At 31.9% G+C, this 20,942-nt stretch overlaps 1 protein-coding gene across 2 annotated transcripts; it reads right to left on the reverse strand.

The window, feature by feature from the left end:
- Positions 1-1,283: 1,283 nt before the first annotated feature.
- LOC132738261 (uncharacterized) lies at positions 1,284-19,619 on the reverse strand. 2 transcript variants are annotated; one of them, XM_060725729.1, is made up of 12 exons: positions 19,562-19,619; positions 9,219-9,374; positions 8,131-8,357; positions 7,778-7,944; positions 6,783-7,033; positions 6,180-6,319; positions 5,476-5,667; positions 4,797-4,880; positions 4,100-4,384; positions 3,534-3,722; positions 2,781-2,928; positions 1,284-2,371 (listed from the first exon to the last, which is right to left on the reverse strand). In XM_060725729.1, exons 2-12 carry the CDS (start codon positions 9,289-9,291, stop codon positions 2,109-2,111), a joined length of 2,019 nt encoding a protein of 672 aa, XP_060581712.1. In that variant the 5' UTR covers positions 9,292-9,374; positions 19,562-19,619; the 3' UTR covers positions 1,284-2,108. The 2 variants fall into 2 exon arrangements, with proteins under 2 accessions (XP_060581712.1, XP_060581711.1); XM_060725728.1 differs by lacking the exon at positions 19,562-19,619 and adding an exon at positions 12,784-12,968.
- Positions 19,620-20,942: the final 1,323 nt, after the last annotated feature.

Raw genomic sequence — 20,942 nt, forward strand, 5'->3', positions numbered from 1 at the left:
TAACTACAGCACAATTTCATATACAATATTTTCTCAATTAAGTCAATGATAAAACAAATTTAAACCCATGGTTATTGATTTTATTTGATTTTGCAATCTAGCTATCTAATTTTTAAATCAAGAATGATTAGGAAACTATATGCTTGTACTATTATTTGTGCATAAATTTAAATTGAATTTAAATCAGTTATGCTATTTGCAGTTGTTGGTCAAATGTGCATTTTGAATTTACTGTTATCTTATGTATTAATTGATTGATGAAATGTGCACATCGATCTGAGATTTAAACCACATGACATTGAGTGTCAAAAATTTGTCAGTCAGATAGTTAGATTAAACCTGCTGTATGTATAGGTTAGAGTGCATATTGGGTGTTCTTCGTAAATAAGAAAGCTAAAAAGGAGCGGAGCTTGCGAAGCGACTGTAGCTTTCTTATTTACGAAGAACATCCAATATGCACTCTAACCGGCTCTAGTGCTTCGCCCACATGCGTTTTATTATAAAACGTCCAGTTTATATAAAATCTGTTCTATTAAGATTTGTAACCTGAACATTTGAAGAATCCTCGTCGGTGATTGGCTTAAAAAAATTGGCGAGCACTAATGTTGTATGTAAAACATTCCAAAAAATATTTGTTAATAAATTGTGCATATTAAATCGTTAAATTAAACTTGTTGTATTGTTGTATGTATCAAATGTGCTTATTACATTGCAATTAACCTGTTGTTCTCTTGTATGTAAAACATTCCATTATATATCTGTTAATCAAATGTGCATATTAAATCGTTGAATTAAACCTGTTGTGTTTTTGTATAATACTACATTTTAATAAATATCAAATGTATCATAATATTTCTTATTTCATTAAGAAATAATTAAATTTGTAGCACACGTTAAAGTTTGCTACGGATTCTTTTTCCAAGGCTGACATGTTATTACTGTTAATACGATACGAATGTCATCATAACAATTTGAGAAATTAACTTGTCTTATTATGATAGATAAACTCGATATTTTGATAAACGAGGGATTATACACACAAGTCATTATTTTCGAAACATCACTGACAATATTAATATAAAACATTATCGTTCACACTATTGGTAGACAAGTTACTGGTTTAAACCTACATCAAACGGAACATTAATCTTGAAATATTATTTCCAGTCTCGCCATGTCAAAAAACCTCAGTGGAGTCCCTTTAATATTAGATATCAATACGTACAGCATAAAATGTATAATTAAGACAGCAGGTAAAACAATGCGTATAATAAAACATCATCATTTTTATTACAGTGTAAATATATAAAAATGTTAAAATTTGGAACAATATTAATAGGTCAACAAATTATATAAAAGTAAGTATCTGTAACAAACTAAAAGAACACTACCATCAAAATAATTAAAAAGAAACAAGTGCAACAATGTTGCAAAACCTGATATGTTAAAATTAATATTTGAAACCACATCAAATATGCCACCATTTCAGTTTTTTTTCACTATTTCAGTTTTTTTTCACTATTTCTGTTTTTTTATTATTGTTGTTGACATTTCTCCTAAATTTGAAGCGTCCGGCAATGATAAAAACAACAACAACGACAGAAAATCGTAACACACACTGTCATTAACGCCTAATTCCATAAAAATTGTTGATCTGAGATTCATTATAACCCAAATCGAACAATTTCTGAGCATATTATACATGTATACTTGCGTCAAACTTATGGTGATGTGTGACACAACCTGCATGCAAACGTTTTTACCATAAAATCAGACATTCTTTACTGTGTTGATTCTTTAATGTTGTGATCTATCTCAATCTGAGGCAAAAATACTCGTTTTGACCAAACCTTTAACAGACCCACTGTCCCCAACCCTACTCTCGATATATCCTGGATATGCTATAGAAGATAGACGTTCAATCAACGTAATATAGAAATATTACCCGAACTTCAAAAAAATATAAAAAATGCACGTATATGTTTTCTTGAGTATTGATACAATTATGGTGAAAAAACATCGAAATAGTGTTGATTTTAGTAAATCGTACAAACTTGCGTATGTCGCCATGGTATTTTTCTCTGAATAAACACATCAGTACTTAGTTATTAGTATAAGAAAACTTGTAAAATCTTGACAACACTGACAGATAAAATAATCACAACCGAAAATGCCGGTGACATATAAGAAGACGCTGCGCTGACACAATACTTTTCCTCCTCCTCTACCTCGTATCCGCTCAATTTCCAATTTCCACATTTTGGGAAATTCTTTGGAACTTTAGGCATGTCGTTTGGATTTCCAACTTGTATGAGAAGACCCATTCCAATATTCATGTGAAATTCAATATGACAGTGGAAAAACCAGAATCCTAAAATAAATGGAGTTGAGAAGTTAGTAGTATATACACCAAATAAAACAATTTTTATAATCATTTTTCAGACTTAATATAAGATTGGCTATGCAATTAATCATATGTATGTAATTGTTGGTTCTAACGTCGACAAATATAATTAAAGAAGATGAAATGAATAATTTGTAGCATGTTAGCAGTTACCGCCGTCTGTTATTCTCACAACAATCAACTGATTTTGGTTACAAATCAATTTTAGAGACTTTCACTAAAATACTTTTTTTGACACCATTTAATTAAAAAAAAATAACGTTGAAATTTAAAATGAATCATTTCTGTTGAACGTTATCTGTTAAGGCTATATAAAAACAAACTTTTTTGACAATGAAAAACATATAACATATCGATTATTCACATATAAGTTTACCTGGATTGTCTGCATAAAAACGTAATATCACATATCCACCATCAGGCACAGTGACCGAATCTTTGCCCACGGGATCAACAAGATTTCTAGTAAGGTTTCCCTGCTCATCTAGGCGTTTAACTTCCTCTATTGAAGTAGATTGCCCAAGCTTAAAACATAAAACTAGCGATTAACGTCAATCTTTTGACTTTCGAGAACTCACGGTCTAAAGATAAACACATTGAAATAAACGTTTCATGGCCCGGATAAAATAGTAGAACATTTATACGTTTGTGATAATGTTTAAGTTCATAAAAAGTTTGCTTTATGTTATGTTTTTATGTTGCTAATTTTTGTCACATTTTGTGTCGTATAGCTTAAACTTTTCTTTTTTGAATTTTAAGTCACACCGACACAGTAATGGTAATATAGCGACGTTCCAGCTTAAATGTTAGAAGACTACCTCAAGTGCCTCTCCGTGCATAGTTTAAGGCACGATCTTGTACCTAATTAGAACCACCGGCACTCCTAAGTTAGCTGGATAGCTCCCCAGCAAGGGGAGGTTGGTGGAAGTTAACGATCTTGACCACTAATGTCCCAAATTTTGACTTTCACTTTGTTTATTGAAAAAAAGCCAACTTATGATAGTTACATTTGTTCTATTTTCTTTCAGTATTTGTAATTGAATAAAACATCAATCCCAATTCTAACATATTTATAATTCAGTTTACACATTTCACATTCTAGATTTCTTCCGATTTTATATTTACATACCCTGTCCATGCCAACGACGTAGAACTTGTGACCATGTAAATGCATTGGGTGGTTGGCATTAAATGTAACACCTTCGTCAATAACAATTATCTCAACCGTGTCATTTAACTGAACATGGAGACGGTGAACACACTCACAAAACTCTTCTGTACAATTCTTCCCGATGCTGTCACTGTCACAAAACTCATTCTGAGAGTAAATTAATAAATACAAAGTTTTTTTTTTACTTAAAACGTGTAAATTATTAGCAATTTTATAGCGACTATGATAAACTCAATTTACAAAGAGACTACACTGCAAAATCACTTGTTGTCAGCTTGGAAATCATTCAATAAACACACTTAAAATAAACAACCAAGTGGGGTTCCTGCTTTATCACATTTTAAAACAAATTAAAGCTAATTCATCACAAAAATCACATCATTTTAAGCATCATTGTCAAACTAAATGCATGTTGTTTATGCTGTCATTTTGGATGAAATCATGGAAATGTAGACAAAATGAAAACGGATCATACATGACAAATATTTTCTGCTACATGATTGTTAAGATTGCTGTTTGGTTACCTTGTCTATATCGGAATGTTGTGAGAGTGGAGGTGACGAGGGTACCCTCATGGACACGTGATTTATCTGAGGCATGTATAAATGTTGAGGTCTTTCTACAGCAGAGATAGGGTAGAATGACACATCATGGAAATGATAGTTATCTATCTTATTGAAGTCCATGCCAAGGTAAAATTTCTTGTCGGCTACGTCTTTTAACCCAGCGATATTTCCACTCAGGCGTGACTTTAAGTCACTGACTTGAATGTTTGTCTCGTCGCCTTTCTTGTTCCATGGATTTAATATCTATATATTTGTAGAATTAATCTTATATATATATGGTATAAATGTAAACTGTATAATAGGAATCTTATTCATATAATCTTGTGGTTCTATTTGTCGTGTTTTTTTTATTGAACTGGTAATATTTGTATGATTAAAAATGATCTTACATAATTAAAGTCACACAATTTTAACTTAAATGTACAGGGCAATTCAGAAACAAAATTTTATATCATCGCAAAGAAATATAACAAAGCTTACTTATCATAAAATTTTACAAACACAATACAAAAATATCTTTAAACAAGTGCATAGAAAACCGTATATTTTATTATATACGCTTAATAAATATTTTCGTTCGTTTGATTTAAAGAGAGTAAAGTAAACAGTAAGCGACTCTAGAATTAAATTAGTTCAATAATATACACTGTATTACCTTCCCAGTTCTATCGGCGTCTTCCCATGTAGTACTTCCGGCAGGGTCTTCATCCGGGGCACCATTGTATCTTAATATAGCAACCTGTATTTGGAAATATATATAATATCAATGTAAATCTTCTATGGCACATTCAGTATTCTAATTTGTACATATATAAACAGATAACTGTTATGTACAATTAATGAGGTATCTTAAAATTTCAGCAATCAGCCATAACCGCTCAGGATTCGAATCCCACCTTCTTTGATTTTTTTTTTGTTCGGACGAAAGACGATGACACTCACATTGGTCCATGAACAGACTTAAAATAATCCAAGTATGCCGCGCTTTCATTTTTGCTGTGTTGTGCCATTTTTTTCTACTTTTCTCTTTTTTACGTTAAATAGCTTTTATAAATTTTTATGCAACAGTGAATACTTTTGTATTTTTAATTTACATCAAACCTTTGATAAAGATGGGTACATCCGTCTTCTTAAAAATAAAACACTTCTATCGTGTTGACACGTGTCAGTTTTTATAATCGTATCATTCCAATCTGACTAATGTTCAGATCTACTAATTTCCTACATGATGCGTATCGTTATTTAGGAGACGATTTTAATCAGATTGCGTATCATTCATATATAGATTATAAAATATCATATCTCAAGGTATCTCCCCTAGCCAAGTCTCTAACCTGTTTAGCCTGTTTAACACCGCAATCAGCAAGACCCCGTACTCTGACCCAGTAATTTCCCACAGCCTGGGACGCATTCAGTACGAAATCAAACCTTTCTCCGGCGAAAATGTTGAAGGAATCCACATCTATTTTATCGAACGGATTCCCGTCTGTTGCTATCATGGTAAGTGTGTGTCCATCAATAGAAACCTGCACATAATATTTTATGTCATTTATCTTTGTAAAAATTGTATGCATAGAAATGAAAATTATTTAAATTTGGTATGTATTTTTCAATACTGTTGAAATATAAGATAATCATTGAATAGTTAAAAATAAAGACACCAAGTTAATCTTTTCAATGCTTATAGAATAAGGTTGCTCTGAAATAAATAACAAATATCTCAATGCTTTTCACAATTTTTCTTTCTTAACGGAACCAACAGCATTAAGCCTTTGCCACCAGTATAGAGCCAGGCCAGCCTGCACATCCGTGCAGTCTGACCAGGCTCTATACTGTTGGCTGTCAAACTTTAAATATTCAAATTGATATCCCTAAAATTGATAATGGACAGTCCCAAAAATGGAAGTGGGACAAGTCCATTTAAAATATTCAGCATGTTAAGGGTTAATCAATAAAAAACTATTTATACATTACAACATCAGTCAGCCAAATTACGCATTAATGATCGATGCTGGCTTAAGTTATTAGACGCCATTACCTGTATTGGACAGTTGAGAATTCCATTGCTGATAGTTCTAAATCTGTATCTCGTACCACGTGTCACGTGGAATATTTCAACTGGTGTATAACTAGTGCTGTTTGCAGTAGAATTGAAAAATTCTTGCAATACTCCTTTTCCTGCAATTTGAAAGTTGTAAAATATTTTTCTGAACATTAAAGGTGAATTGTTTGCCAGATTTACTAAGTATTTTCAATAGTCTTTTACTCTAATATATTGAATAAACCTCAGGCGCGGATCTATGATTTTTTTATCAGAGATGGTCGCAAAAAAATAGCAAGGTTTAAAGCATATTCCGAAGAGGGGTTAACAATTTACTAGTTTTCCGGAGGGGTCATGAGTTAAAATATTGCTGACAAAGTATGTGCGTGACTTTCGCTAAAAAAGTATACTGATTTCATATATTTATTTAAGCTCGATTGCAAAACAAATTCTTGCGACGTATATTCATCACTTTCAAGCCCGCTTCCTAGAACCAACCAGTACTGGTGTCATATGAAGAAACATGGTAGTGACTCGATCAGGGCTCGATCCCTGGGCTGAGAGGCAGAAACCTTTACCATTAGGCCACCACTTACTTACCGTTAATGAGCATTGATCTAGGTTTATTATCACCTCCAGCTTGATGATGATGAGCAAATCTATTCATACTCATTTCAACTAGCCAATCAGATACCTGCATAGTATGCTCAGGTAGGTCCTCTTCGTAAAGACCCAAATGAGACTCGAACTCGATTGCTTGGCGGACAACGAAAGCACCATGAATGCCATCTGACCGTTGTAGTCCGGAATGAGCATGCCAGAAATGTGTTCCAGGATTGTCGGCTTTGAACCTAATGTAATAATGTACTTCTTTGTACATACACAACGCAATAATAAACATTATAGCACAAACTCAATTTACTAAATTAACATCATGTATCTTGTATAAAGATAATTGCTTGTATATGTTTATCATTCCATTAGACCCTAGTGTATGTTTATCATTTCATTAAACCCTAGTGTCTATTTATCATTCCACTATGCCCTAGTATATGTTTACCATTTCATTAGGCTCTATTATATGTTTATCATTCAATTACACCCTAGTATGTGTTTATAATTCCATTAGGCCCTAGTATATGTTTACCACTTCATTATGCCCTAGTATATGTTTATCATTCCATCAGCCATAGTATTCTTTTATTCCATTAGGTCCTAGTACATGATTATCATTTCACTAGGCCCTATTATATGTTTATCATTTTATTAGACCCTAGTATATATTAATCATTCCATTAGGCCCTAGTTATGTTTATTGTTTCATTAGGCCATGCCGAATAATTACAGATAGGATAATATCTGCTGTTACATAGCTAATGAAGTTATCAGTACATACATCATACGTGTCAAAACTGTAAATACATATGTAATAAATTTTCAAAATACCGATAATTGGATAAGCTGATTTTTATAATGACATGTATTACATGTTTATATATAAGAATATATATTATATCTATTAATTACTATATTACTGTTTCAATATGTAAATATACACAAATATAGTAATGCGTCTCTCTAATCAAAGTACTTACTTGTACTGAAATGATGCTCCTTCCGGTATTGGACATTGTGTTACCATAGCAACACCATCCATATGCTGGGAACCATTCTGCAAAATACCATGCCAATGGATGCTGGTTTCCAGACCCCCAGCTAAGTGGTTTTTGACATTCACAATCACAGTATCTCCTTCACATACCTTGATGAAATAATTCACCCTGCTTTATCCAATGTTTAAAATATGTAGGTAAACGACTTTATGATAGTTTTGGAGAGTATAGATAAGGACAAAGTAAAGATTATCGTTGCGTTTAGAAATACTCTATCAAACTCGAAAAATATCAGTTAGGTAGATGTACAGTAATATACAATATGATGTTCTTACATGTATTGCGGGTCCCGGCATCATTCTATTTACAACATTGATACCACGTGGCACGCCATCAGCTGGGATACAGTGAGGCCGGGAACAATCTGCCCTATTATATGGGCAGTCGTAGCAAGCCTTTGAGAGGGTGAAGTACAACTCAAGCGTAAAATCGTACGTACACGTCATCGGCCGATTCACTTGACATGATCGTATACAAGGATGAGATGTGTATGCTTCTAAATCTGTAAACAATCCATAGCAAAGTCATCAGACAAGATGTTGTTTCAGTAAAGCAATAAATATCTACATCAATCTAATTAAAATCAGCATAAGCGTTAGGTTCAAGACAATAACTCTTTGACAGTAGCTCTGAACATACGTCAGCTTTATCTTCACAGACATCTTGTTGTTGAATTATACATCATTCTGCATACTTCCATATACTAGTATTTGTTTACTTCATATTTGTCATAGGAATACCTCCGTGGTCGAGGGGTTAGAGTCGATGACTTCTAATCCAGTTACCTCTCTGGCGTGGGTTCGATCCCCGGGAAATGCTTTGGTAGTTTAGCGCGGAGGAAGGTAGTCTAGTACTGGTGTAACTCTCCAGGAACGATGGTTAGGAAACTACCCGCCTATATGACTGAAATACTGTTGGGAAAAGGCGTAAAATGAAACAAACAAACAAACAAACAAAATCATAGGAATACTAGTTTGTATTATGTTATGATATTTTAGTATATACACTGTATTTTCTTCTGAATTTCACAAAACTGTTCATAGAATTGAGGATGTTCATGGTAAGACAATTGTTGCACATTTATTCTATAAAAGTAACAATTGTCAGCTGTTATGTTATAACGTTTTAGTTTGTATTCACTTCTGTATTTCACAAAACTGTTACCCCTGCGAGCATTGCTTTGATGATTAAAAAGAGATTTCTGTTTGCTACCACAATTGTTGCGCATTATTTACTAAAATAACAGGAATTGTGAGCAATATACGTGTTGTCTAATTTTTAGTTATTTCGTTGTTAAACAGTTTGGAAATATAAGTTTGGGCACATATTGTTTCTATGAAGTTCAAAGTTATTCAATTATTACCTCGTGTTTGTTGACTTGATACATATATGAAGCAGCAACTCAACACTAAAACCAACATGTCTAGATGGGTCATTTTATATCACCAGTCCTGTTAACCAATGCCTGCTTTCTAGTGGTTACCGTCGCCTTTTACAGTTCTTCAAGCATTCGATTTATCTGCAATATTGAAATATAACGGAAGAAATGTAACGACAAAATCAGCAAAAATTGGTTTGGACCCCACAGCTTTACGTTGCAAGCATACCCTTCAAAATAATACTTTCCAGCAATACTAATAACCATCGCCGTGTTCCAGCAATACTCATAACCATCGCCGTGTTCCAGCGATACTCATAACCATCGCCGTGTTCCAGCGATACTCATAACCATCGCCGTGTTCCAGCGATACTCATAACCATCGCCGTGTTCCAGCGATACTCATAACCATCGCCGTGTTCCAGCAATTCTCATAACCATCGCCGTGTTCCAGCGATACTCATAACCATCGCCGTGTTCCAGCAATACTCATAACCATCGCCGTGTTCCAGCGATACTCATAACCATCGCCGTGTTCCAGCAATACTCATAACCATCGCCGTGTTCCAGCAATACTCATAACCATCGCCGTGTTCCAGCAATACTCATAACCATCGCCGTGTTCCAGCGATACTCATAACCATCGCCGTGTTCCAGCGATACTCATAACCATCGCCGTGTTCCAGCGATACTCATAACCATCGCCGTGTTCCAGCGATACTCATAACCATCGCCGTGTTCCAGCGATACTCATAACCATCGCTGTGTTCCAGCGATACTCATAACCATCGCCGTGTTCCAGCGATACTCATAACCATGGCCGTGTTCCAGCAATACTCATAACCATCGCCGTGTTCCAGCAATACTCATAACCATGGCCGTGTTCCAGCGATACTCATAACCATCGCCGTGTTCCAGCGATACTCATAACCATCGCCGGGTTCCAGCGATACTCATAACCATCGCCGGGTTCCAGCGATACTCATAACCATGGCCGTGTTCCAGCGATACTCATAACCATCGCCGGGTTCCAGCGATACTCATAACCATCGCCGTGTTCCAGCAATATTCATAACCATCGCCGTGTTCCAGCGATACTCATAACCATCGCCGTGTTCCAGCAATACTCATAACCATCGCCGTGTTCCAGCGATACTCATAACCATCGCCGTGTTAATGCTTTCTTTCTTGTCATAACGAAAAGAGATCTTTAAAACAGTGCTTGATTTATAGTCATAAAGCAATATCAAATTTGTTATTATTTTTCTTCAAAAATGTACATTTGTATTATGGTTGCATACTTGTGTATCGCATTTTACATACATTTTGTCTTATGTTTTTTTTGTGATTGAATCGATAAACTGGTCAACAAACCATTATTTATTCGATTGATTAGGTAATAATCATTTCTTTCTTTTCAAAGATTGTTACAATGCTACAAAACATACACTTATAACGTTGTACTTTTTAACCTAAGAATAAATCCTATGATACATTAATTTGGTTTGAATGTTAAGGTAGTTTTCTGTTCTTCTTCTCTTGAGATATCAACAAAGACAAGATTCGGTCCCACGCAATATTCACCCACTCATAATTTTTGTATCAAATCTTGCAGCTCAAAATACTTTTCTTTAAACTACATACACTTTGCTTACCCATTCGTATTTTATTGCTTGACTGTACCAACAACATACAACTTCTGTCGCTTGTTAACTTAAACATTTTATTAAATTCAGATTGCTTAAAAGAAATATATATGTGCTCGTTTTTCATACAGATATTACTTGGTTTCTCATTTTATCTTAATTGATCTAAATTTCTTTTTTCACCATCAATTTCATACTTTAGTTGAATCACTTGAATAACTCTTTTTTTTATCTAATGATATAATCGAAAATGAATTTTATTCAAAACATTATTACTGGTATAATTATGAATTTAAGTTGAAGGATTTTGTAATCATACTTTAAATTAGTTTCAATATTGACTCGGTTGACTATTTACCTTTATTTAAGTATAAAATCAAACTTACATCGTGTCAATATTTGCTCTTATCATCCAAAAACACCATACTAATCATTGAAAGAAACAAAATGCAGGCACTAGATTATTTGTATTCTAAAACATTCAAAAGCAAATGAAATGCTCAAAATTAGACCTCTTTATGCAAACAATATGTAATTCACCATTGTCGTAAAATTGTGAAAGTTGAAAAATAAATTATGCATTAACATACACAGGTTATATATTATTTAAGATATGTTTTCTTTCTATAGTGTATATAGGCAGACGGAATAAATTTCCCTTTGAAGTAAACATACACATATAACATGCAGAATGTCCATTAGATACATGACTTTGATTTTATTATTTCCCACGTCCGACAATATGAGTTATTTCAATTCTTGTATTAATAAAAAGTAATAAAATCTCCCGTTCCACCCAATCTAATTTCAAATAATTTCAAAACAAAAATATTTAAAGAATACTTAACAGAGACAAGCGGTTTATAGTAATGTTACGTTGTTGTTAACAGAGCACATTTCGCCTATAGCTGTGCTCTGTCCTCTTGCTGAAAATTATTATCTCATTATCAAAATCAATGTACATGTATATGTGAAATTTCAACAGTATCTGACGCATTACAATGTGAATTCATGTTGAAAGATTTTATGAGATATGAACCTAGCTTGGGCATGTGAACTAAACATTATTTGTAATATCCGGATTTTAAAGCTTACAGACGCTGTTTTGGTTGTATAACAATAAGTCTACCCACTGTTCTTTTTTTGTTTCTTCTTCATGTATGGGCTAAGCAGAACTAGCAATTTTTCGATTACCGCTCAAAATAAAATCTAAAGTACTTATATCGCATTCTTATTCGTATATATGATCTAGTTTATTAAAATAAATGATGTATGCATTAGCATGTTTTTTAGTTCTTCTCTACATATAAAATGCAAATGCTTTTGATATGAAAAAGTTTAACAAAATAGATATCAACATGTATATATTCCTCCCTACCTGTCAACGTCTCCTGATTAGTTCATTAACCTTATTGTGAATGAAACAATTTTTCTACCAACAAAAATAATGTCTGTTAACATTTGTATTATTTCGTTTGAACTTATTTTTGAATAGTCTGAATTTGTTAATAACTTCTGAAATATGTGTATATAAATAGTAAACACAATAATTTCTTTATGTCAGCAATAATATTCTTCAATATATACTATGCTCAAATTTGATATTTGAAAATATTGAAAATTGCTACACTGTCTTATTGTAAATATAAAATCAACATGTTTCGACTTTACAAAAAGTAGCTATGTTATGTTTTAAACTTACACAAGATACAGGAGGTCACCAAATGGCAGGTTTTTTTTTAAAGAAAATACCAACTTTACTTTGACCTGTAATAGGGAATACAGCTTTTCATACGTTCCTCTTATTTACTTAGATTTCAATAAATATTTGCGATGAAATTATTGTACTTGAAGATGAGGTTAGTATGTCTTTAACTTAATGTAAATAAAGATAAAATACATACGTTTTCGTTGGCATCAAAATCCAAATTTTTTATTAAGAACGAATTGTTAATTATTTTTTCACTGAAAGGTACTTATTTTTAAAATAGATATTTGAATAGGACAAGAAGAGATTTTACGTTTAAAAAGTTAAACCGATAATAAAAATGTAGATCGTATGCTGTTTGAATGCCGACAATTCAATAGATGATCTTGCATAAAAATGATTATAAATACAACGTACGTGATCTTAAAGTCAATATTATACTCCAGCGACTTTTATAGGTGTCCAATGATGCGATGGAAAGAAAACTTTTACTTCAGAAACTTATTTTCTCCACCCTTTTGGATTTTTAGGTGTTTACATACTTTGTGTAGGTTTATGATTGACTATTGCATGAAATTTTATACGCGACAATATTTTTCTTTGCAATAGTTGTATTGTTTTGTGAGTCGATCTCCTAAACTGTTGTGACAATTTTTTGTTATACACCATTTGAAATACTATTTCGGCTCTGGGGCTTATTTAAATGTAATAAAGAAGTTATTAAATAAGTGACTAAAAATCGTTACAAAGGAATTTTCAACTACGTTGGGCAAAAACGGTTAACATATAAATATAAGTAATTTAAAGTAGAACAAATGTTTAAACAAATAGAATGATATACACTAAATAAAAATAACATTACTCCTTAAACGTTTGAGACGAATAAAATTCTGAAACGTTTTGGGTTAAGTAATTATACATTGTATGAGTATTAACATTATTATTTGTGTGTTTTGAGTAACATATTTACCATACTAAATCAGCGATGATTGTTCACGTGCTTTATTGGAGACAAAGGCGAAGTGTTTTTGGCATTACTTATGTTAAATATCAAAATTTATTTTAGAATAAATCTACTCAGCATTGTAATTGCAAACTAAGGAATTGTGAAATTTATGCCAGATCTCGGAACAATTTTCATATCATAACAATGTACCCACAAGAAATTCTTTGAATGATGCCTATACTTATACTACAGTAGATTTTAATATGACACAATGTTAACGTAATTCAGGCGACTAAATATCTCAACGTGTAGGTTAGTGTTTATTAGTAAGCGTTTACAAAATTATATTGGTCAAGAACGGCACCAATTTAGTATTGAAATTATGTTTTACATAGTCGATTTACTAGTCTGACTTTATAGCAAATGTTTTATGATTCATTTGTGCTATTGGACAACAAATGATTTCAAACACGAAATATGTTTGAAACACGAACACAGAACAGTATTAAGTAGAACTGTTAATTTTCCATAATGATCAAGATGTTATTCCTTTGTATATATTTGCTCGACACAATTAAAAGTTCCTATTACAGTTCGATTATAGGTAAGAATTGCAAACCAAGCAAATACACAAATCTTTCTTGACAATTAAAAATTAATGGATGTTCAAGAAAGTAATATTTATCTTCAAATATCTTAAACATGAAACATGTCATCTTATATGTAAATAAATAATGAAACAGTAGAACTTATATTTTCCCCGTTAATTTCCGGATTTCTTCATGTAAATTTAATTTACGTTCCTTTGAGTAAAATATTTTGTCATCAGGAAAACAATATTTTTGGTTTGAATAATTTGCATCTGATCTTATGTTTTTGTGGGTTAACTTAATAACTGCTTTGTTAATTTCAGCAATCGGGGCTTCCATTAGTGGAAGTTTGGCAATCATTTACTCCTTGACTTTGGCTTATGACTTCCAAAATTTAGTGCGTTTCTTTCTTTAATTATATAATGCGACTTCCAATATCAGACGATTTGCAGTCTCTGACTTCCAAATTTTGAAACCTAATGGAAGCCCTGCAAAAAAGTGCGATAATATTCTGAATATTAACAAGCGAACAAAAATACAATCACACGTTTCAGTTGGTAATGAAATAAAAATTCCAGATTGTGTTTATGATAGAATTGAAAGTGTAAACAGAGGTTAAGCTTTACAAACCATGAAAGAGGTAGGTAGTTATATAGGTGCGATATCCCATAAATGTTAGAACATAAAGAAGCTTCACCGGTGGTAAAAAGGAAAACATTTCGTTCAGATACCGGAAAGTCAATGGAGATGATAATAAATTAATACAACATAAGTCATATAAAGGTCAATATTATCCACCAACGACTTTAATTGCTTGAATATAGAATATACAGTTGTCCACCGATGCGATTGAAGAAAATAACTTACGTGTTGATTTTCTACATTATTATGTTAAAGCGATACGGTATGTTTGATTATTTTGTAAAATAGTTTTATGTACATCTTTTCCACAATTCTATTCTATTTTGTAACAAGTATTATATTGTTATGGTTATTAAGCCCGGTATTTGTACATTATTGTTGTAATGGTCAATGCCATTATTTCACACACACACACACACACACACACACACACACACACGCACACACGCGCACGCACGCACGCACGCACGCGCCCGAGCACGTGCACGCACGCACACACATACATACACGCACGCATCACATTGCACACATACATAACTGCGCCTGCTGGAATTTGAAAACCAATATAGCGTACGCAGGAATCATATTATACCTTTAAATGGTATGTGTTAATTGCTTTGAAATAAAGTGTATACATTGTAAATTATTTCCATAAACAAAAACTTCAGTTGAAATAACCCTTTACAGTAACGATTGTTTGAAATCTATGTGCCATGTTAATAACAATAATCTAAAAAAAAAAATTTATTGAAAATTAAGAATGTCTAAAATTGATCATAAATAAATTCTTTTCTTCACTAACAAATGCTATTTATTTTACAAAATGAAATATAGTATTCTTATACTATGAATGATATAAAATGAGAGATATTTATAATGTCAAACTAATAAAAATCGACTCTTTCTTTCATGTTCAATAACAATCTCTGTATAATTCCACTTTGAAAATGATACGTCCGCTATTATCAGCAAAAAGGTAGAAGTAAAACATGAAACAAAAACAAAACAAACAAAAAATTTGAAAAGCAAAATTACAAACACGTTAAATTCAACGTTTTTACTATAATGATAACAAAGGTGTAACAAAACTATTGCCTTATTGAATTTTAAGATGATAATAAAGTCTTAAAGTAAAATTAAGGAATGTTTACATACGCTTTGTCAGCTTCAATTCAATGGAACAAATTTTCAATTCACCTTTAAGGTTGAGATCTTAAACTTGTTTTGGGACAACGTCTCTTTTTGACTTACTTTTTCATAAAACAAATCTGTGATCCGTGTCAATGTACTCGTTTAATTTTTTTTATTTCATTTTTTCCCATATCAAGGTTTATTTCTTACATTTCAAGTCGCAGGCTAATAAATTGACATTATTAAACAGATAGATATGGTGACTGATTTGTGCCATTGATGTTTTCGCCCCTGCCATGCGAAAAGTTGAGATATTAACTACTTAAAAGGCGGGGGCACGGAGCAAAAACACGATAATAAGCGGGGACGCGGGACAAAGTGTCGAGCTTTATTAGAATTATTTGATAGTTCTGTTTTAAGAATTATTTACATATATATTACAAATATATTTACAAACAGCCGTTTATATAGGGCCATATAACCTGTCAACGATCTTTATAAGTAATATTATAATACTGCACGTTTGTAACGTCATTTTTCATTGGATAATCGTAACGTTTATATCGTCCATATAAACGGCTGTTTGTAAATATAACCCGAGCCGCTAGGCGAGGGTTATATTGCAAACAGCCGTTTATATACGGCCATATAACATGTCAACAATCTTTATAACGAATTTATACTAGAGCAAACATCATTTTTTTTAGAGAAAAAAGTAAGATTTCTTCATGAATCGACAACAGCCATGTATATAAAACTATATAAACGTCACGATTGTCCAATGAAAAGCGACGTTACAAACGTGCAGTATTATAAAAAGTCTAATGCAGGTTTTGCAGCTGTGTGCGAGTCCAAAAGAATCAGTATTTTACCTAACCATGTATAATGACCCATTTTTTTTCTATTTTGAAAAAAAATTATTAAAATGAGTACAAAGTTATTGTATGGATATTTTGATATGAAAAAAGGTTTTTGGACTATGGAAATAAAAACCGAGGCAAAATGTAGTACAGAAATGATTTTTTTTTTGGAAATCACTGGAAGTTAATTGATTTTATTATAGAACCTTTCAATTTAATCAAGTTCAAGTTCAAATTTTATTTGCATTGCGGCAAATCCTTGCCTTTGGCAATACATACAAAACATATACATACATAGATCTTGAAATATAGCACACATAACTACAAGATACATATATAAACATTTCAAATATCAGTATTCGTTTTTAAATTAACAAATAACAAAGTAGTGTTAATAATATATCATTAATTTCGTCTATTTATCATTTGTTCCATGGTATTAGATCGTAAATCAAAAGCTTTGTCCAAGTACTTACTTATCAGTAATAATCTATGTTTATTATTAGATGACATGATATAATAAAACTTATTCAGTGTGGGAAAAGATGCATTACGAATAAAAAGTTTTCTTAATTCTGAATAAAATGGACAACAAAGCAGGAAGTGATATTCTGATTCTATCATGTTTTGACTACAAAGTTTACATATTCTCTCATTTCTGTTTAAACCTATATATCTGCCAGTTTCAATTTCTAGAGAATGGGAACCAAGTCTGAAACATGTCAAACGTTTTCTTAACTTGTCATTTTGTATTACATTTAGATATTCCTCAAAACAAAAATTTGATTTGAAATTCCTAAAATAAAAGAGTTTTGGCATGTTATTTATTTGCTCATGCCAATTTTGTATAAATTGATCTCTAAGGCGTTGTTTAAAAATTAAGCTAAAATCAGAAATAATATTATAGTTATCTAACAAATATGAAAATCCTAACTCATTAATAATAGTATGAGCTTGCCTAGCCCAGCATTTATTATTTCCATTAACACATTGATCTAAATACATGCTATATATAGGTGAATGCTGATTATTAACAATTTTATTCCAAAACTTTAATGATCTTTCTTTACATAAAATTGACAAAGGAAATTTACCAAGTTCTCCATAGACAGCACAATTAGTCACTTTTTAACACCAAGTACATATTTATAAAATTTTATTTGCAGTTTATCAATATCTTTATATTTGTAAATTCCCCATACATCTGAACCATATAACAGAATTGGAGTTATCAGACTATCAAAAAGGTGCAGTTTAGTTTTAACATCTAGCTTTATCCTGTCAAAAATACCCAATAGACTGTTATATGCTCTAAGGCCTTGCTCTGCAAGAGTCTTATAGTTTCTTCAGAAAAGCTACCCGTATAAGAAAATTTTACACCTAAATATGAAGAATTATCAACAATATCTACAAACTGACCGTCAATGTTTATACTAAAATTATGTACAGATTTTCTTCTTTCAAAAACACAAACTTTAGTTTTATTAACATTAATTTTAAGCCCCCATTTTGACGAATAACTATATACATTATCAATTTGAGCTTGCAAGCTCTCTGGACTTGTAGTGAAAAGCACGATATCGTCTGCAAAAAGTAGCAAATATTTAGACAAGAGTTCAAGGTCGCTATTCGACATTTTGTTAAGATCTATACATTTTTCAATATCATTTAAAAAAAGAATAAATAGCAGGGGAGATAATGGCTCTCCTTGCTTTAATCCAAGAGTTACGTCGAAAAATTCTGACATATTCATAAAAGCATTAATTTTTACACATGACACTACAGACGAATAAATTGCCTTTAACATATTTATCATTTTACAACTAATACCAGTATCTAACAGCTTAATCCATAACGCATCTCTTATAACTGTGTCAAAAGCCTTTTCATAATCAATGAAAATACAATAGAGTTTAGAATTTTTTGCTAAAACTTTCTGAATTATGGAATGAAGAATAAAAATAGCATCAGAGGTTGATCTCGAATCTCTAAAACCAAACTGAATATCGCTGAAAATTCTTTCTGACTCACACCATTTATTAATTCTATTGCGCAATATTAACGAAAAAATTTTTGCCATACAATTTACCAAAGTGATGCCCCTGTAGTTCGAGGGATTATCATGATCACCTTTCTTATGTATTGGGACAATTATCCGTACTATAAAGAAAATGTCATAAAAACGCACCTCTTTATCCGAGTTTAAAGTAATCATTTAAATATTTATATTGTCATTAAAATAAAAATCTCATAAAAAATAAATAACAAAGCTCATATTTAGGTATAATTTTATGTTAAAGTGACTTCTCCCTAAGCTCAAGTTAGGAAAAGTGCGCCTTATTTTCTTACTGATAAATAGATACACATACACACTTGATTAGAAGACATATAGATTGCCTTTTACATAAATAATTCAGAAAATAATTCGTTCAGAAAAATCTATAGGAAACTTTTCGCATGGGTTACTTTCCCAAAATCACGTGACGAAGCCGGTGCAATAAGTTGTATATCGCTTACGATTATCTTTCTCGATGATACTCGATAAAAATGAACACATTTAAAATTAGCAATAACTAGATGGAGAAAAGATTCACATGTGTATCATTTGAATTAACGAATACAACCCTTATTTCATAAAATGTAGACTTTTATATTTGCTTTGGTGAGAATGTATATATATATTTGGAAACTCTGTTTTGTAAAACGTCTTTCATTAGAGCGCATTGTTTATTACTGTACAAAAATATATCATATTTGGAAAAAGTCATTTAAATAATAAAGTAATTGCATTTATACAACATTTACCTTTCGTTTGGTATAAAAGTCCCTTCTTTTGCCTTACATAGATCTTTAACATTACATAGAGCGAAGCGAAACATTATTATGTCAAATGATGCAGTATACGGGTATTATGTAAAGGTAGATGCCCCTAGTGAGTAAACTTGCAGTTGCAAAAATACACCCGTTAAAAAAAGAAAAGTGTAGTTTTATTTTCGTATGTCAACACATTCATTGATATTGTTTTATAAAATACGTCATGAAAAAATAACAAAATAAAATTAAAGGTCTATATAACTCTCCTTCGAAAAAAAACAACAACAACAAAACATTTCCTTTTCTGCATCATCTTTCGAACGAATCCCAGGCGCAAACGATCGTGTTCAATGTACCATTATTGTATATATATATATATATAGAAACATTACTATAAAACAGATATGATAATGTTTGTTTTGAAGCATCAGATATCACATTGTTTGAGGTGGAAAGAAATCACCATGATAACAAGCTGTATGTTGGAAATCCGGCATATATTTGTTGGAATTCCTCTGTATGTGACTTTTTGTATGTGACTGATTTGCATATTTCATTATCCCTCACTCAATCCAAGTCTGCAATTTTCATGTTATTTTGTTGTGATAAGTGTGGATAGAAATACATTATCAGGTGAATGCACATGAGCAGCTTAAAATTTATAATAAACATAAAAACATTCAGTAATTCACCTTTAAGTTTTATAGGATCTTTTTATCATAATTTCTTCTTTCAAATTTGCCGGTGTATTTCATTCTGCATTTTTTAAAAAAAGTTTACAATATACTCGTATAAATTAAGCCAGGTTTATGAATGTACGTCTACTTAAATTTCATTTACTGCGTTTGTTTAACAGTGTTAGACGCATTCTATGTAATCTTATTTTTAATACCCTACTTTTGTTTTTTCTGTTAATAAAGGACAAGTGCACCAGCGAGATTGGTTTGAACATATTTATTTAAACTCGACAGCGAAACAAGTTATTGCATCTTATATCAATCGCTTTCGAAACCAACCAGTACTGGTGTCATATAAAGAAACATTGCCGTGACCCGATTTTGGCTCGAATGATCCCTGGGTCGAGAAGCAGACATCTTATCCACTCCCCCTTCAAAAATCTTCATTAAGCATGTACGCATGTTGTTTCTACACAAAAAGGTCAATATGCATTTTAAACACACTTGTAAAATTAAAAGAAAGTACAAAATAATGCTGAAGATAGAGATATGAAAAATTAAGTTTTTAGCTCACCAAAACACACACAGGTTTCAGAGGTCATCTTTTGTGATGACATTATGTCTCTTGTGAATCATGCTTCATCTGTCGTTACCAACAGTTTCTCTTAAACCTCTTGGTAAATTTTTACCAAACT

The sequence above is a fragment of the Ruditapes philippinarum genome, unplaced genomic scaffold (assembly GCF_026571515.1).
Source record: "Ruditapes philippinarum isolate M1 unplaced genomic scaffold, ASM2657151v2 ctg296_1_1_1_1, whole genome shotgun sequence".
In the NCBI taxonomy this organism is placed as follows: Eukaryota; Metazoa; Mollusca; class Bivalvia; order Venerida; family Veneridae; genus Ruditapes; species Ruditapes philippinarum.